The 17,657-nt window shown below is 41.9% G+C and overlaps 1 protein-coding gene across 1 annotated transcript in view; it reads right to left on the bottom strand.

The window, feature by feature from the left end:
• Positions 1 to 17,657, bottom strand: part of LOC121575516 (solute carrier family 2, facilitated glucose transporter member 9) — a 182,208-nt gene that overhangs the window by 127,142 nt on the left and 37,409 nt on the right. The window contains exons 8-9 of the mRNA XM_045223329.1: positions 13,924 to 14,025; positions 8,676 to 8,751 (exon numbers count right to left, since the gene is read on the bottom strand). Of these exons, the coding sequence (XP_045079264.1) occupies positions 8,676 to 8,751; positions 13,924 to 14,025 (178 nt within the window). The remainder of the gene's footprint in view (positions 1 to 8,675; positions 8,752 to 13,923; positions 14,026 to 17,657) is intronic.

Consider the following 17,657-nt stretch of genomic DNA (forward strand, 5'->3'; position numbering starts at 1 on the left):
AACTTCATGTCTTAAAGTAATTATGGACTTTCGTTTCTCTTTGCTTATTTGAGCTGTTCTTGCCATAATATGGACTTGGTCTTTTACCAAATAGGGCTATGTTCTGTATACCACCCCTACCTTGTCACAACACAACTGATTGGCTCAAACGCATTAAGAAGGAAAGAAATTCCACAAATTAACTTTTAAGAAGGCACACCTGTTAATTGAAATGCATTCCAGGTGACTACCTCATGAAGCTGGTTGAGAGAATGCCACGAGTGTGCAAAGCTGTCATCAAGGGTTGCTACTTTGAAGAATCTCAAATCTCAAATATATTTTGATTTGTTTAACACCTTTTTGATTACTACATGATTCCATGTGTGTTATTTTAATGTTTTGATGTCTTCACTATTATTCTACAATGTGGAAAATAAAATAAATATAAAGAAAAACCCTTGAATGAGTAGGTGTGTCCAAACTTTTGACTGGTACTGTATATAAATAACATTTTAATACTAAATGTGTCACACATGAGCACATAAGTATGTGCCTGGCGCCGACGAAGATGGCGGCCTCGCGACTAGCTCTTAGAAAACTTTGCAGTATTTTGTTTTTTATGTATTATTCTTTACATTATTAGCTCAGAAAATGTTTTATATCGTTACATACAGCCGGGAAAAACTATTGGATATCAGAGCGGCGGTAACTCACCAGAACTACCAGCATTACGACCAGGAATACAACTTTCCCGAAGCAGATCCTTTGTTCACTCTCCCCAGGGCAATTGAACAGATTCCAGAGGCCGACCCAAAACATCGCCGGCTGAGGAGAGGAACCCGGAGCGGCCTGCTGGTTCGACTCAGGAGGCGCACACACCACCCACCGCTTCCGAGTATATTACTCGCTAATGTTCAGTCTTCGGTTAACAAAGTTGACAAGCTTAGGGCAAGGGTTTCTTTACAGAGAGACATCAGGGCCTGTAACAAACTTTGTTTCACGGAAACATGGCTCTCTTGGGATATTCGATCGAAATCAGTCCAGCCAGATGGGTTCTCAGTTCATTGCGCAGACAGAAATAAATATCTCTCCGGGAAGCAGAAGGGCAGAGCTGTGTGTTTCATGATTAGTTGCAATCTACTGTAGAGATAGCCTGCAGAGCTCTATCATACTATCCAGGTCTGTGCCCAAACAGTTTGAGCTTCTACTTCTAAAAATCCACCTTTCCAGAAATAAGTCTCTCACTGTTGCCGCTTGCTACAGACCCCCCTCAGCCCCCAGCTGTGCCCTGGACACCATATGTGAATTGATTGCCCCCCATTTATCCTCTGAGTTTGTACTGCTTGGTGACCTAAATTGGGATATGCTTAATACCCCAGCCATCCTACAATCCAAGCTAGATGCCCTCAACCTCACGCAAATTATCAACGAACCTACCAGGTACAACCCTAAATCCTTAAACATGGGTACCCTCATAGATATCATCCTGACTAACATACCCTCTAAATACACCTCAGCTGTCTTCAACCAGGATCTCAGCGATCACTGCCTTATTGCCTGCGTCCGTAACGGGTCCGCGGTCAAACAACCACCCCTCATCACTGTCAAACGCTCCCTAAAACACTTTAGCGAGGAGGCCTTCCTAATTGACCTGGCCCAGGTATCCTGGATGGATATAGATCTCATTCCGTCAGTAGAGGATGCCTGGTTGTTCCTTAAAAGTAATTTCCTCTCAATCTTAAATAAACATGCCCCATTCAAAAATACAGAACTAAGAACCGATATAGCCCCTGGTTCTCCTCAGACTTGACTGCCCTTGACCAGCACAAAAACATCCTGTGGCGTACAGCATTAGCATCAAATAGCCCCGCGATATGCAACTTTTCAGGGAAGTTAGGAACCAATATACACAAGCAGTCAGGAAAGCAAAGGCTAACTTTTTCAAACAGAAATTTGCATCCTGTAGCACTAACTCCAAAAAGTTTTGGGACACAGTAAGGTCCATGGAGAATAAGAGCACTTCCTCCCAGCTGCCCACTGCACTGAGGCTAGGAAACACTATCACCACCGATAAATCTACAATAATCGAGAATTTCAACAAGCATTTTGCTACAGCTGGCCATGCTTTCCATCTGGCTACCACTAACCCGGCCACCAACTCTGCACCCTCTGCTGCAACTTGCCCATGCCCCCCGCTTCTCCTTCACACAAATTCAGACAGCTGATGTTTTGAAAGCGCTGCAAAATCTGGACCCCTACAAATCAGCTGGGCTAGACAATCTGGACCCTTTCTTCCTAAAACTAGCCGCGAAATTGTCGCAACCCCCTATTACTAGTCTGTTCAACCTCTCTTTCATAACGTCTGAGATCCCCAGAGATTGGAAAGCTGCCGCGGTCATCCCCCCTCTTCAAAGGGGGTGACACTCTAGATCCAAACTGCTACAGACCTATATCCATCCTGCCCTGCCTTTCGAAATTATTCGAAAGCCAAGTTAATAAACAGATCATCGACCATTTCGAATACCACCGTACCTTCTCCGCTATGCAATCTGGTTTCCGAGCTGGTCACGGGTGCACTTCAGCCACGCTCAAGGTCCTAAACGATATTATAACCCGCGATTGATAATAGACAGTACTGTGCAGCCGTCTTCATCGACCTGGCCAAGGCTTTCGACTCTGTCAACCACCGCATTCTTATTGGCAGACTAAATAGCCTTGGTTTCTCAAATGACTGCCTCGCCTGGTTCACCAACTACTTCTCAGATAGAGTTCAGTGTGTCAAATCGGAGGGCCTGTTGTCTGGACCTATGGCAGTCTCTATGGGGGTGCCACAGGGTTCAATTCTTGGGCCGACACTTTTCTCCGTGTATATCAATGATGTCGCTCTTGCTGCTGGTGACTCTCAGATCCACCTCTACGCAGACGACACCATTTTGTATACATCTGGCCCTTCATTGGACACTGTGTTAACAAACCTCCAAACGAGCTTCAATGCCATACAACAATCCTTCAGTAGCCTTCAACTGCTCTTAAACACTAGTAAAACTAAATGCATGCTTTTCAATCGAACGCTGCTAGCACCCGCCCACCCGACTAGAATCACCACTCTCGACGGGTCTGACCTAGAGTATGTGGACAACTACAAATATCTAGGTGTCTGGTTAGACTGTAAACTCAACTTCCAGACTCACATAAAGAATCTCCAATCCAAAGTCAAATCTAGAATCGGCTTCCTATTTCGCAACAAAGCCTCCTTCACTCATGCTGCCAAACATGCCCTCGTAAAACTGACTATCCTACCGATCCTTGACTTCGGCGATGTCATTTATAAAATAGCCTCCAACACTCTACTCAGCAAATTGGATGTAGTCTATCACAGTGCCATCCGTTTTGTCTCCAAAGCCCCATACACTACCCACCACTGTGACCTGTACGCTCTTGTTGGCTGGTCCTCACTACATGTTCGTCGTCAAACCCACTGGCTCCAGGCCATCTATAAATCACTGCTAGGCAAATCCCCGCCTTATCTTAGCTCATTGGTCACCATAGCAGCTCCCACCCGTAGTCTGCGCTCCAGCAGGTATATCTCACTGGTCATTCCCAAAGCCAACACCTCTTTTGGCCGCCATTCCTTCCAGTTCTCTGCTGCCAATGACTGGAACGAATTGCAAAAATCTCTGAAGTTGGAGACACTTATCTCCCTCAATAACTTTAAGCATCAGTTGTCAGAGCACCTTACCGATCACTGCACCTGTACACAGCCCATCTGAAATTAGCCCACCCAACTACCTCATCCCTTGTTATTTAATTTGCTCTTTTGCACCCCAGTATCTCTATTTGCACATAATCTCTTGCACATCTAGCATTCCAGTGTTAATACTATTGTAATTATTTTGCACTATAGCCTATTTATTGCCTTACCTCCATAACTTGCTACATTTGCACACACTGTATATATATTTTCTGTTGTATCTCTGACTTTTTTTTTTTTTTTTTTTTTTTTTACCCCATATGTAACTCTGTATTGTTTTTGTTGCACTACTTTGCTTTGTCTTGGCCAGGTCGCAGTTGTAAATGAGAACCTGTTCTCAACTGGCTTACCTGGTTAAATAAAGGTGAAATAAAAAAAAAAAAAAAAAAAACGACTCATGGTGTAATTGTAGTAACATACAGGAACTCAAGTCCTTTTGTTCACCAGACATAGAATACCTCACAATTATCTCCCAAGATAATTTTCTTCGGTTATAGCCACGGCCGTTTATATCCCCCCTCAGGCCGATACCACAACGGCCCTTAAAGAACTTCACTGGACTTTATGCCATCACTAGCACATTAGAGGCTGCTGCCTATAGACATAGACTAGAAATCACTGGCCGCTTTAAGAAACACTAGTCACTTTAATAATGTTTACATATCTTGCATTACTCATCTTATATATATATACTGTATTCTATAATATTCGACTGTATCTTAGGCCATGCCGCTCTGTCATTGCTCGTCCATATACACTACCGTTCAAAGGTTTGGGGTCACTTAGAAATGTCATTGTTTTCCATGAAAACATACATGAAATGAGTTTGAATATGAAATATAGCAAAATGCATAGGAAATGTAGTCATTGACAAGGTTAGAAATAATGATTTTTAATAGAAATAATAATTGTGTCCTTCAAATTTTGCTTTCATCAAAGAATCCTCCATTTGCAGCAATTACAGCCTTGCAGACCTTTGGCATTCTAGTTGTCAATTTGCTGAGGTAATCTGAAAAGATTTCTGGTAGTTCAATAAGGAATTATAGCTTTCACCTGGATTCACCTGGTCAGTTTATGTCATGGAAAGAGCAGGTGTTCCTAATGTTTTGTAAACTCAGTGTGTATGTAGAGAGAGTAGAAAGCATGAGCAGATGGGCTCCCTTGGCGTTTTTCCTATTTTGTTGCATTACAACCTGTAATTTAAATGGATTTTTATTTTTGTTTCATGTAATGGACATACACAAAATAGTCCAAATTGTTGAAGTGAAATGAAAAAAATAACTTGTTTAAAACAATTCTAAAAAATAAATAACGGAAAAGTGGTGCGTGCATATGTATTCACCCCCTTTGCTATGAAGCCCCTAAATAAGATCTGGTGCAACCAATTATCTTCAGAAGTCACATAATTAGTTAAATAAAGTCCACCTGTGTGCAATCTAAGTGTCACATGATCTGTCACATGATCTCAGTATATACAGCTCTGGAAAAAAATAAGAGACCACTGCAAAATTATTTGTTTCTCTGGTTTTACTATTTATAGGTATGTGTTTGGGTAAAAATAACATTTTTGTTTTATTGTATAAACTACTGACAACATTTCTCCCAAATTCCAAATAAAAATATTGTCATTTAGAGCATTTATTTGCAGAAAATGACAACTAGTCAAAATAACAAAAAATATGCAGTGTTGTCAGACCTCGATTAATGTAAAGAAGTTCATTCATTTTTAAACAACACAATACTAATGTTTTAACTTAGTTCAGAAATCAATATTTGGTGGAATAACCCTGATTTTCAATCACAGCTTTCATGCGTCTTGGCATGCTCTCCACCAGTCTTTCACATTGATGTTGGGTGACATTATGCCACTCCTGGCGCAAAAATTCAAGCAGCTTGGCTATGTTTGATGGCTTGTGACCATCCATCTTCATTTTGATTTCATTCCAGAAGTTTTCAATGGGGTTCAGGTCTGGAGATTGGGCTGGCCATGACAGGATCTTGATCTGGTGGTCCTCCATCCACACCTTGATTGACCTGGGTGTGTGGCATGGCGCATTGTCCTGCTGGAAAAACCAATCCTCAGAGTTGGGGAACAATGTCAGAGCAAAAGGAAGCAAGTTTTCTTCCAGGACAACCTTGTACGTGGCTTGATTCATGCGTCCTTCACAAAGACAAATCTGCCCGATTCCAGCCTTGCTGAAGCACCCCCAGATCATCACCGATCCTCCACCAAATTTCACAGTGGGTGCGAGACACTGTGGCTTGTAGGCCTCTCCAGGTCTCCGTCTACCCATTAGACGACCAGGTGTTGGGCAAAGCTGAAAATTGGACCTTGCTTCTCATTGATGAAGGGCTTTTTTCTAGCTTTGCACGACTTCAGCCCTGCCCCTAGGAGCCTGTTTCGAACCGTCCTCACCGTGCACTTCACCCCAGCTGCCGTTTGCCATTCTTTTTGTAGGTCATTTGATATCATCCAACGGTTGTTGAGTGACATTTGAATGAGTTGGCGGTCATCCCGGTCAGTAGAGAGTCGTTTTCGCCCTCTGCCGGTCTGTAGCTATGTTGTCCCCAATGTCTGCTGCTTGACCTTGTTCTTATGAACCACCGTCTTTGAAATTTTAAGGATGGAAGCAACCTGACGCTCACTGTATCCCTCTGCCAGTAAAGCCAGAATTGAACCCTTCTTTTCCTCACTCAAAACTTTCCTTTTCAACTCTTTTGGCATGGTCAATAGTTATTTTTTGATTAATATTACTTTTGAGGTACTATTAGCACTGTTTTTGCCATCCAGCCGGTCCTATTGCAAGAGGATAGTGATGACCACAGCAGTGGTTTTTATACTTTTCCTCGTTAAATAAGACACTGGAATGGAATGGCTGTCATACATGTAGAGATGCTGATTTAAGAAACATTTGCAGTGGTCTCAATTTCTTCCAGAGCTGTATATACACCTGTTCTGAAAGGCCCCAGAGTCTGCAAAACCAGTAAGCAAGGGGCACCACCAAGCAAGCGGCACCATGAAGACCAAGGAGCTCTCCAAACAGGTCAGGGACAAAGTTGTGGAGAAGTACAGATCAGGGTTGGGTTATAAAAGATATCCGAAACTTTGAACATCCCACGGAGCACCATTAAATCCATTATTAAAAAATGGAAAGAATATGGCACCACAACAAACCTGCCAAGAGAGGGCCGCCCAACAAAACTCACGCACCAGGCAAGGAGGGCATTAATCAGAGAGGCAACAAAGAGACCAAAGACAACCCTGAAGGAGCTGCAAAGCTCCACAGCTGAGTTTGGAGTGTCTGTCCATAGGACCATTTTAAGCCGTAGACTCCACAGAGCTGGGCTTTACGGAAGAGTGGCCAGAAAAAAAGCCATTGCTTAAAGAAAAAAATAATCAAACATGTTTGGTGTTCGCCAAAAGGCATGTGGGAGACTCCCCAAACATATGGAAGAAGGTACTCTGGTCAGATGAGACTAAAATTGAGCTTTTCGGCCATCAAGGAAAACGCTATGTCTGGCGCAAACCCAACACCTCTCATCACCCCAAGAACACCATCCCCACAGTGAAGCATGGTGGTGGCAGCATCATGCTGTGGGGATGTTTTTCCATTGGCAGGGACTGGGAAACTAGTCAGAGTTGAAGGAATGATGGATGGGGCTAAATACAGGGAAATTCTTGAGGGACCTATTTCAGTCTTCCAGAGATTTGAGACTGGGATGGAGGTTCACCTTCCAGCAGGACAATGACCCTAAGCATACTGCTAAAGCAACACTTGTGTGGTTTAAGGGGAAATACTGAAATGTCTTACATTTACATTACATTTTAGTCATTTAGCAGACGCTCTTTTCCAGAGCGACTTACAGGAGTCTTGGAATGGAATGTACACCAGCGGAGGGGGGGTGAATAGTTATGCACGCTCAAGTTTTCTGTTTTTTTGTCTTATTTCTTGTTTGTTTCACAAAAAATCAATTTTAATTCCAGGTTGTAAGGCAACAAACTAGGAAAAATGGCAAGGGGGGTGAATACTTTCGCAAGCCACTGTATTGGCATATATTACTTTTCCATATGGGAGGAGCTCATTTGATGTGCTATGCAGGCTCTGTTGTAGCCGGCCGCGACCGGGAGACCCATGGGGCGGTGCACAATTGGCCCAGCGTCGTCCAGGGTAGGGGAGGGAATGGCTGGCAGGGATGTAGCTCAGTTGGTAGAGCATGGAGTTTGCAACGCCAGGGTTGTGGGTTCGATTCCCACGGGGGGTATGAAAAACCATTTATGTTGAAGTCACTGCAGGTGGGTGGTAAGGTGATTCTGAGATCCCACATCGGTTCCCGCTGGTCCAGGTTTACTCACCATTCCGGGGCGGATGAGAGGGACTGGGCTCATAGATTAAGCTTCCCAGCGGGTGTCGCTATTCAAATGGGATGTAAATGCTTGGTGACAGGCTCCCCTTGAACCTTTTCACGCACCTCCAATCGTGCACCTCCGTTGAGCGCACGCCATACCAAATGCATAGCATGTGCTAAAAATAACAGAAACGCCAAGGGTGGCCTGCTAATTGATGTCCTAATCTATTGCAGCACCTACCGTGGTGACTCTTCTCACAGGCACAGTGGCGGTCTTACTCATCCAATATGTTTAAGTACACTGGAACGCCTTCCAATTCCGATAAACTGCCAATAAACTCCTCTGTCCAGGGATAGGCTTTATTTCATAGAGTAGTAACTATGGCAATTAGGTTTGATTTCCGATAAATGTCATTATTTCCTAATCATTGTCTCACTTCATACATGATGCTAATCTACAATTATACCCAGCAAGCTTGCACATACAGTACTTAAATTCAACTTCTATCGCAGAGAGAGAGAGAGAGAGAGAGAGAGAGAGAGAGAGAGAGAGAGAGAGAGAGAGAGAGCGCCAGAGAGAAAAAATCTGTAGCTTTACCTGGACCGGAGCAGAAGGAGGCAATTACAGCCAATATACAGGTGAAACTGAGATAGGGCATCCATGAATATTGGTCCTGTAAGAGATAAAGAGAACGTAAGGGAGCACCATTATTTCTCCAGAGTCTGTATACTTCATTTAGAATATGTCTCTCTGTTTTATATCTATAAACAGTGCACCCATTTCATAGTTCTAATATTCAGTGTAAAGTTTTGCTCTGTTTGTTCATTGTGGTGTATTCCTATGTTGGCCTTTGTGAGAAGAGCTGCAGTATTGCGTCTCAACCAAGGTGTTCCTTCACGTAGCAGGCGTCAAACAAGACAGACACTCAAAGTGGATGACATGATTGACTGTTGAATAAACACAGCTGGTTGATGAATTAAAAATTGCATAGATACTTGTTGTGAGTGAAAGTGATGCTGTGTAGTTATGCACTATATGTTAGCACGCCCTAACAAAAAAGTACATACAAAAAAAAAGAAACGTGGTTTTCGGACACATTTTTCAGACAATTTCTTTTTTTCACGTCATGGTTTTCGGACCCGTGTGAAGTTTCACAAGTACATTTTTCAAATGTTTTAAAACATTTTCCGACACAATTATTTCACCACTTCCAGCTACATCTGGTCTCCCATCCAGGCACCAACCAGGACCGACTCTACTTAACTTCAGATGCAAACCAGCAGTGGGACTCAGGGTGCTATGTTGCTGGAATAAATGTGACAATACTTGCAATTGGAAAAAAGGCAGCGAAAGCAATGGCCAGGGTAACATAACCAAAGATAGGGAAAATTGCAGGAAAGAGGGAGGCATTTATTGAATTGGGTTATCATAACAAATGTTTAATTGATTATTATTTTTTCTTAACAATTTCCTTGCAATATTTTGTTTTGCTATCAATACTTTAGGGTTAATATTATGCTTTCACTGTTATTATTTTTGTTTGCAATACAAAAAATGTGTTCTTAAAGTTTTGCTTGATATTAATTGCACAAAAGTAACTCACTCACTAGAGGATTGCACCATATAATAACACTGTTACTCTATTAAAGGTGTTTAAAGCGGCAAACCTTAATTAAAACATTAACAAAGCGTTCACAGTTTCGGTAAAAAGCTGAGGGATGGGGCTGGAGAAATGCAACCACTCAAATCCATAGACTATAGTTTTAACCATATTTTAGGCTATACAGTATTTGTTTACATTTCATTTGTTTACAAACATTGAAGTAAATGTGGAGTTTTCTTACAGGTGAAACTGCAAATTTGATTTTCACATGTGGAATTGCAAGTTCTTCACACCCCCAAGTGTTTTTCACATGTGAAACTTCATATCCGTTTCTCATGTGAAACTACAAATTTCACGTGAAACTGCAACTCACATGTGAGGTGAAAACATGTTATTCTCCTCACGTGAAAATGTGGAGTTAACGTGGAACTCTAAATTGAATACGTGAAAACATGGTTTCACATATGAAACTGCACATTTTTTGTAAGGGCGGCTGGAACCCAAGTCTTCAGATTATGTGGCCAGAACTAACCATTTTTTAAACAACACTGCACAAAAATATAAACGCAACATGGAAAGTGTTGGTCCCATGTTTCATGAGCTGAAATTAAAGATCCCAGAATTTTTTAATACGCACAAAAATAGTATTTCTTTCACATTTTGTTCACAAATTTGTTTACATTTCTGTTAGTGAGCATTTCTCCTTTGCCAAAATAATCAATCCACCTGACAAGTGTGGCATATCAAGAAGCTGATTAAACAGCATGATCTTTACACAGGTGAACCTTGTGCTGGGGATAATAAAAGGCAACTCTAAAATGTGCAGTTTTGTCACACAATAAAATGCCACAGATGTCTTTTAGTTTTGAGGGAGCGTGTAATTGGCATGCTGACTGCAGGAATTGTCCACCAGAGCTGTTGCCAGAGAATGTCATGTTAATTTCTCTACCAGAACATCGTTTTAGAGAATTTGGCAGTACGTCCAACCGTTCTGCACAAACTGTCAGAAACCATCTCAGGGAAGCTCATCTGCGTGCTCGTCGTCCTCACCAGGGTCTTAACCTGACTGCAGTTTGGCATCGTATTCGACTTCAGTGGGCAAATGCTCACCTTGCCCACTGGAGAATTGTGCTGTTCATTGATGAATCCCGGTTTCAACTGTACCGTGCAGATGGCAGACAGCATGTATGGCGTAGTGTGGGAGAGCGGTTTGCTGATGTCAACATGAACAGAGGGCCCCATGGCGGCAGTGGGATTATGGTATGGGCTGGCATAAATTACAGACAATGAACAAAATGGCATTTTATCGATGGCAATTTGAATGCACAGAGATACTGTGACGAGATCCTCATGTTTCAACATAACTAATTAATTTATTTCAATTGACTGATTTCCTTATTTGAACTGTAACTCAGGAAAATCTTGAAATGGTTGAATGTTGAGTTTATATTTTTGTTCAGTGTAAAACAAACCATTCAGAAGGGACATCATTCTCTCTCTCCGCCTCTCCTTTATCCATGTATTTTGGTTTGTTTGGGTTTCGAACATTTTGCATGACTAGAAATGTAAACAAGATATCAGTAGGCTTAATAAAAAAAGGGTGAGGGCCCTTAGAATGCTATTTTAGTCCCATGCCTTTTTAATTAGGAGAGAGGAACATGCTTAAAGAAGCATAACTGTGTAAATAAGCTCAATTCATTTATTAACGTTACATGAGCACAATTCTTCCCTACAAAGATAGAGAGAGTGAGCTGGATAGATGTTATCTGTATGAAACAGTTTTTGAAGAATTAATCATTTTTTGTAGTAACCCTCAAAATAAGCCACAATTTATTTGCAATGGGCAGAATGTTGGATTTGCGCAATGTGTTTACAAAACGCTATACAGTGCATTCAGACCCCTTGACTTTTTCCACATTTTGTTACGTTACAGCCTTTATTCTAAAATGGATTAAATGTTTTTTTCCCCCTCATCAATCTACACACAATTCCCATAATGACAAAACAAAAACAGGTTTTTAGAAAATTTTACAAATGTATATATAAAAAACGGAATTATCATATTTACATAAGTATTCAGACCCTTTACTCACTGCTTTGTTGAAGCACCTTTGGCAGCGATTACAGCCTCAAGTCTTCTTGGGTTTGACGCTACAAGCTTGGCACACCTGTATTTGGGGAGTTTCTCCCATTCTTCTCTGCAGATCCTCTCAAGCTCTGTCAGGTTGGATGGGGAGCGTCGCTGCACAGCTATTTTCAGGTCCCTCCAGAAATGTTAGATCGGGTTCAAGTCCGGGCTCTGGCTGGGCCACTCAAGGACATTCAGAGACTTGTCCCGAAGTCACTCCTGGACTGTCTTGGCTGTGTGCTTAGGGTCGTTGTCCTGTTGGAAGGTGAACCTTCGCCCCAGTCTGAGGTCCTGAGCGCTCTGGAGCAGGTTTTTATCAAGAATATCTCTGTACTGGTGCCAGGTTTCCTCCAGATGTGATGCTTGGCATTCAGGCCAAAGAGTTCAATCTTAGTTTCATCAGACCAGAGAATTTTGATTCCCATGGACTGAGAGTCCTTTAGGGGCCTTTTGGTAAACTCCAAGCGGGCTGTCATGTGCCTTTTACTGAGGAGTGGCTTCTGTCTGGCTACTCTACCATAAAGGCCTAATTGTTGCAGTGCTGCAGAGATGGTTGTCCTTCTGGAAGGTTCTCCCATCTCCACAGAGGAACTCTGGAGCTCTGTCAGAGTGACCATCGGGTTCTTGGTCACCTCCCTGACCAAGGCCCTTCTCCCCCGATTGCTCAGTTTGGTCGGGCGGCCAGCTCTAGGAAGAGTCTTGGTGGTTCCAAACTTCTTCCATTTAAGAATGATGGAGGCCACTGTGTTCTTGGGGACCTTCAATGCTGCAGAAATGTTTTGGTACCCTTCCCCAGATCTGTTCCTTGACACAATCCTGTCTCGGAGCTCTACGGACAATTTTTTCGACCTCATGGCTTGTTTTTTTGCTCTGACATGCACTGACAACTGTGGGACCTTATATAGACAGGTGTCCAATCAATTGAATTTACCATCTCAAGGATGATCAATGGAAACAGGATGCACCTGGAAACAGGATGCACCTAAGCTCAATGTTGAGTCTCATAGCAAAGGGTCTGACTACTTATGTAAATAATGTATTTCCATTTATTTTTTATTTTTTAATACATTTCTACAAACCTGTTTTCGCTTTGTCATTGTGGGGTATTGTGTGTAGATTGATGAGGAACATTGTTAATTTAATCAATTTTAGAATAAGGCTGTAACGTAACAAAATGTGAAAAAAGTCAAGGGGTCTGAATAATTTCCGAATGCACTGTATATCCATTTTCGAAAATGTTGGTAAATTAGCTTTTATTGATGAAAAAAATATGAAAGAGATTGGTGTGTTTTTTCACTATCTAATCATGTCCTGGGGTTGTTCAATGACAGTCATGTATTTGTTTAAATTGTATAACTTGATGTTTTCATTTCAGAGAGACAAATAATCATGTTCTTTTGCTAAATGCTATATATCCGCCTCACTCTCAGAGAAATAAGTTTTACACGGAAATATGTTTTACACAGTCAAATAATTAGTGACATCAGTATTTAAAATAAATAATAAAATAAAATAGATCTGTATGTAAAACATTTACATTTGATATTAATCATTTAGCAGATTCTCTTATCCAGATCGACTTACAGTAAGTGCATTCATCTTAAGATAGCTAGGTGAGACAACCACACATCACAGTCAAATATACAGGATACAAACATTCCATTCCTGCTAAACAATGGATACAGTATATAGTGTTTTGCAAAAAAAAACTAATTTTCATACACATCTCAAATATATGAATAAAAAATCTGAGAGCGGTAATATTTACACACACATGAAGTTACCCATAAGCAGTCATTTCTGATGAATAAACAGAAATGTGAAAAATTGGTGGATATAGTGTTTTGGAAATATTGGTCCCAAAAACACCTATTGCATGATGTCAAGAGGTTATATTCCAGGGCATTTGTGAAACTGTCAGGAATCAAGGCTTGTGGCAGGCGTATTGCATTTCTTCTGAATTTTAACAGCACAAGGACAACAATGTCACTCTAGATTCATGACTTCATTGAATTCCAGTCTTAATAAAAGACAGCAACCTGTTCACTGATGTGGCTGACATGTAGACATGACTCAGAGGAGTGTGTGTTGCATAGTGGTTAGGCTGCACTGACCTGGAAATTGAGGAACACGGTGAGAAGGCCAAAGAAGAAGGCCATGGCGCTGAAGCCGAAGATGAGGAGGGGTCTTCTGCCGATGCGCTCAATCACAAGGCCCTGGGGGACAGAGAGAGCAGGATCGTGTTCATTAGGCATCAAATGGAAAAAGAACACTGGAACAGTGAGGAACTACCGGGACGCTCATTCTAATTTTCTATTGCACATTTTTATTTATTTATTACTGTTTTCTGTCCTAATTAAATTAACAAAACCTAGCATTGGCATTAGATTATCCCATGATTTCATAACACACACATACCTGACATTTTTTCCACTGGCCTTCTAGTACTGGCATAGTATAGACAACAGGTTTTTTCTCCGGTGAATATATTTCTACCAGTTATTGTGTGTGTGTTAATATTGTGTTCTGTGGTAATAGTTGTGGTATAGGGGATAATAAACTCTAGGGATTGAGACCGGAGTATGCGACCGGAGATGGAAACCCTCTCCCAGAAGCTTAGCCAAAGCCCAGGATATTTCCCTTTCCACTACGGGGACGAGCATCTGAGCATGAAAGTATTCATTGCCCGACCACCACCTATCCCATGCAGTCGGATTCTGCAGTGTCGTTCAAGGGTCACTGGTTACTTTAAAGCCCCACCCCAGGGGTCCTTGGGTGGAAAGAGAGAAAGGAGAGAATGCGGGGTCTTTACCTTCACCTTTCTTGTGGTCTTGTTCTGTGATTGAGGTAGTATTGTCAGTGCTGAAATAAGGCAAACAATGAAAGCCCGACGTGGGCGGTTCAAAACCAGGTTTTTTTGGGGAGTTAAATTCTCTATTTGATTTTGTTTTATTGTTATTTTTCTAGCTATACAAGATGATTCTTCTGGTAGCACTTTATCGCCCGGAGTTCTTTAGCTTTGGTGTGACCCATGTTTCCAGGAACACTTTATGCCTGCTGTGTATGTCTTTGTGTGTGTACGTACAGTATGTTTATGTGTACAACCCTTGCACAGTCTACACATTTTGCAGCATTAAAATTAAAAATGTTATGTGTATGCATACTGAACAAAAATATGAACGCAACATGCAACAATTTCAAAGATTTTACTGAGTTACAGTTCATATAAGGAAATCAGTCAATTGAAATAAATGTATTAGGCCCCCACATGACTGGGAATACAGATATGCATCTGTTGGTCACAGATACCTTTAAAAAAAGGTAGGGACATGGATCAGAAACCACCATTTGCTTCACGCAGCGCGACACATCTCCTTCGCATAGAGTTGATCAGGCTGTTGATTGTGGCCTGTGGAATGTTGTCCCACTCCTATTCAATGGCTGTGTGAAGTTGCTGGATATTGGCGGGAACTGGAACACACTGTCGTACACATTGATCGAGAGCATCCCGAACATGCTCAATGGGTGACATGTCTGGTGAGTATGCAGGCAATGGAAGAACTGGGACATTTTCAGCTTCCAGGAATTGTGTACAGATCCTTGCGACATGGGGCTGTGCATTATCATGCTGAAACATGAGGTAATGGCGACGGATGAATGGCACAACAATGGACATCAGGATCTCGTCACTGTATCTCTGTGCATTCAAATAGCCATCGATAAAATGCAATTGTGTTCGTTTTCCGTAGCTTATGCCTGGCAACAGCTCTGGTGGACATTCCTGCAGTCAGCATGCCAATTTCACATGTGGCATTGTGTTGTGTGGCAAAACTGCACATTTTAGATCGCCCTTTTATTGTCCCCAGCACAAGGTGCACCTGTTTAATGATCATGCTGTTTAATAAGCTTCCTGTCAGGTGGATGGATTATCTTGGCAAAGGATTAATGCTCACTAACAGGGATGTAAAGAAATTTGTACCAACATTTGAGAGAAATAAGCTTTTTGTGCACATGGAACATTTCTGGGATCTTTTATTTCAGCTCATGAAACATGAGGCCAACACTTTACATTTTGCGTTTATATTTTTGTTCAGTATATGTTCATGTGTGAGCGCATGTGTGTTTGTTGAAAAGCAGATTGTGTATAAATGCTTGGGGGTATGTATGTGTTGTGTATGTACGTGTGTCAGTGCATGTATGTTTGTTGAGCAGTGGGGTGTGTTCTGTGTCTATGTGCAAACGCATGAGAGCATGTGTGTTTGTAGACAAATGTGGTCAGTTCTGTGTGTGAAATGGGAGTATGTGAGTGTGTGTGTGTGGTTTGTAGAAAAGCAGGGTGTTGGTCATGCACCAGCAGTGGTTTAGTGATCCCAGTCCATCTGGTGCTAGGGCTTGAGAAACTTTACTTCACACTCCTGGTCCCTAAAGGCCTGGAGCTTTTCTAACTGATGGTCACGTCACTGCACTCAGGCCTCCGCACATGGACCACTAGCCATTTTCAAAGGCCATATTGGTAGAAGTGTGTGTGTGTGACGCTAATGGTTATGTTACAGCACTCAGCACATGGGCCCTTGGACATTCAAGCGGATGTGTGTGCTTGTGTGGAAAAAGGTAAAGTGACTGACACCATCTCTAAGGCCCACTGTCTCAAGTTGGTTTTAGACACTTCAGGGCAATATTCATCCACACTACACTCTTAGAAAAGCCTAACTGCTTCATGGACTTTCAGACACTGAACTATCTTCTCTTTGTGTCAACTGGCAAAACCTCCTAGCCCTAGCAGAATGGTTTAAAAATAAACCACTCTCCGTTCAAACTGCCAAGGCCCTCATAGAAGGTCCCTTATTATTAACACATATCCCGGCAATGACTCGTGGATGTTTGAGTTTGTTTTCCTTTTCCGGCCCCGGAGGGCACGCAGAGCGACATTAAACCTGATTTGATGTGCCAGCACACACTCTACATGACATCATCGCTCTGACACGCCACCCATAAGGTGTTTCCCCAGCAACGGAGGCAAACAGCAAAAGGGCAATGGCACACTGCATGACAATGGTGTTTGTGTGTCTTTTGAAATTAGGTTATTCATGAAAACAATTATATTTATGCTTTAAATTGGCAGAAAGTTCAATATTTACAATATTTCCTGCTGTAACGGGGGTTGTTAATCATGCCCTTCAGTGTGCTAATAGAAATGGAAATTTGAATAAGTACCAATGTATCATCCTCTAGTCTAGAAGGAGAATGGAACTTGATAATTATTTGCTGAAGTGAGTAACGTTATATCATTACAATAAAGGGTAAGCCACTTTACCCCCGCCTACATGTACATACCTACCTCAACTACCTCGTACCTCTGCTCATTGATATGGTATTGGTACTCCCTGTAGCTTCATTCGTGTGTGTTTTATTTCTCATGTGTTTTTATTTTCTTATTTAACTCTGCATCGTTGGGAAAGAGCTTGTAAGTCAGCATTTCACTGTAAGGTCTACTACACCTGTTGTATTCAGCGCATGTGACAAAGAAAATGTGACTTGATAAACAATCCAATCCCAGACCATATACAAGACTTAAGGTTAAGACCGTATTCCAGCCTTATTCAACAGTGGTTGATGACTCACTGCCGTTGCCTTCTGGCCTTTGCGGATCTGCTGGGTTAGGACAGCGGCATCAGGATATAAATAAATCCGGAGACACACAAACATACACCCTGCAAGTCCAATTAGAAGCAAAAAAAGTCAGCAGCGGTTTTCTCAAGCCCAGTTCATCCAAGCAGTGATGCAGAAGTGGGCATGGAGCGTGTGCAGACAAATATCATCACTTCAACTTCAAGTCCAGTCCAATAGA

The sequence above is a fragment of the Coregonus clupeaformis genome, chromosome 10, assembly GCF_020615455.1.
Source record: "Coregonus clupeaformis isolate EN_2021a chromosome 10, ASM2061545v1, whole genome shotgun sequence".
Classification (NCBI taxonomy): domain Eukaryota; kingdom Metazoa; phylum Chordata; class Actinopteri; order Salmoniformes; family Salmonidae; genus Coregonus; species Coregonus clupeaformis.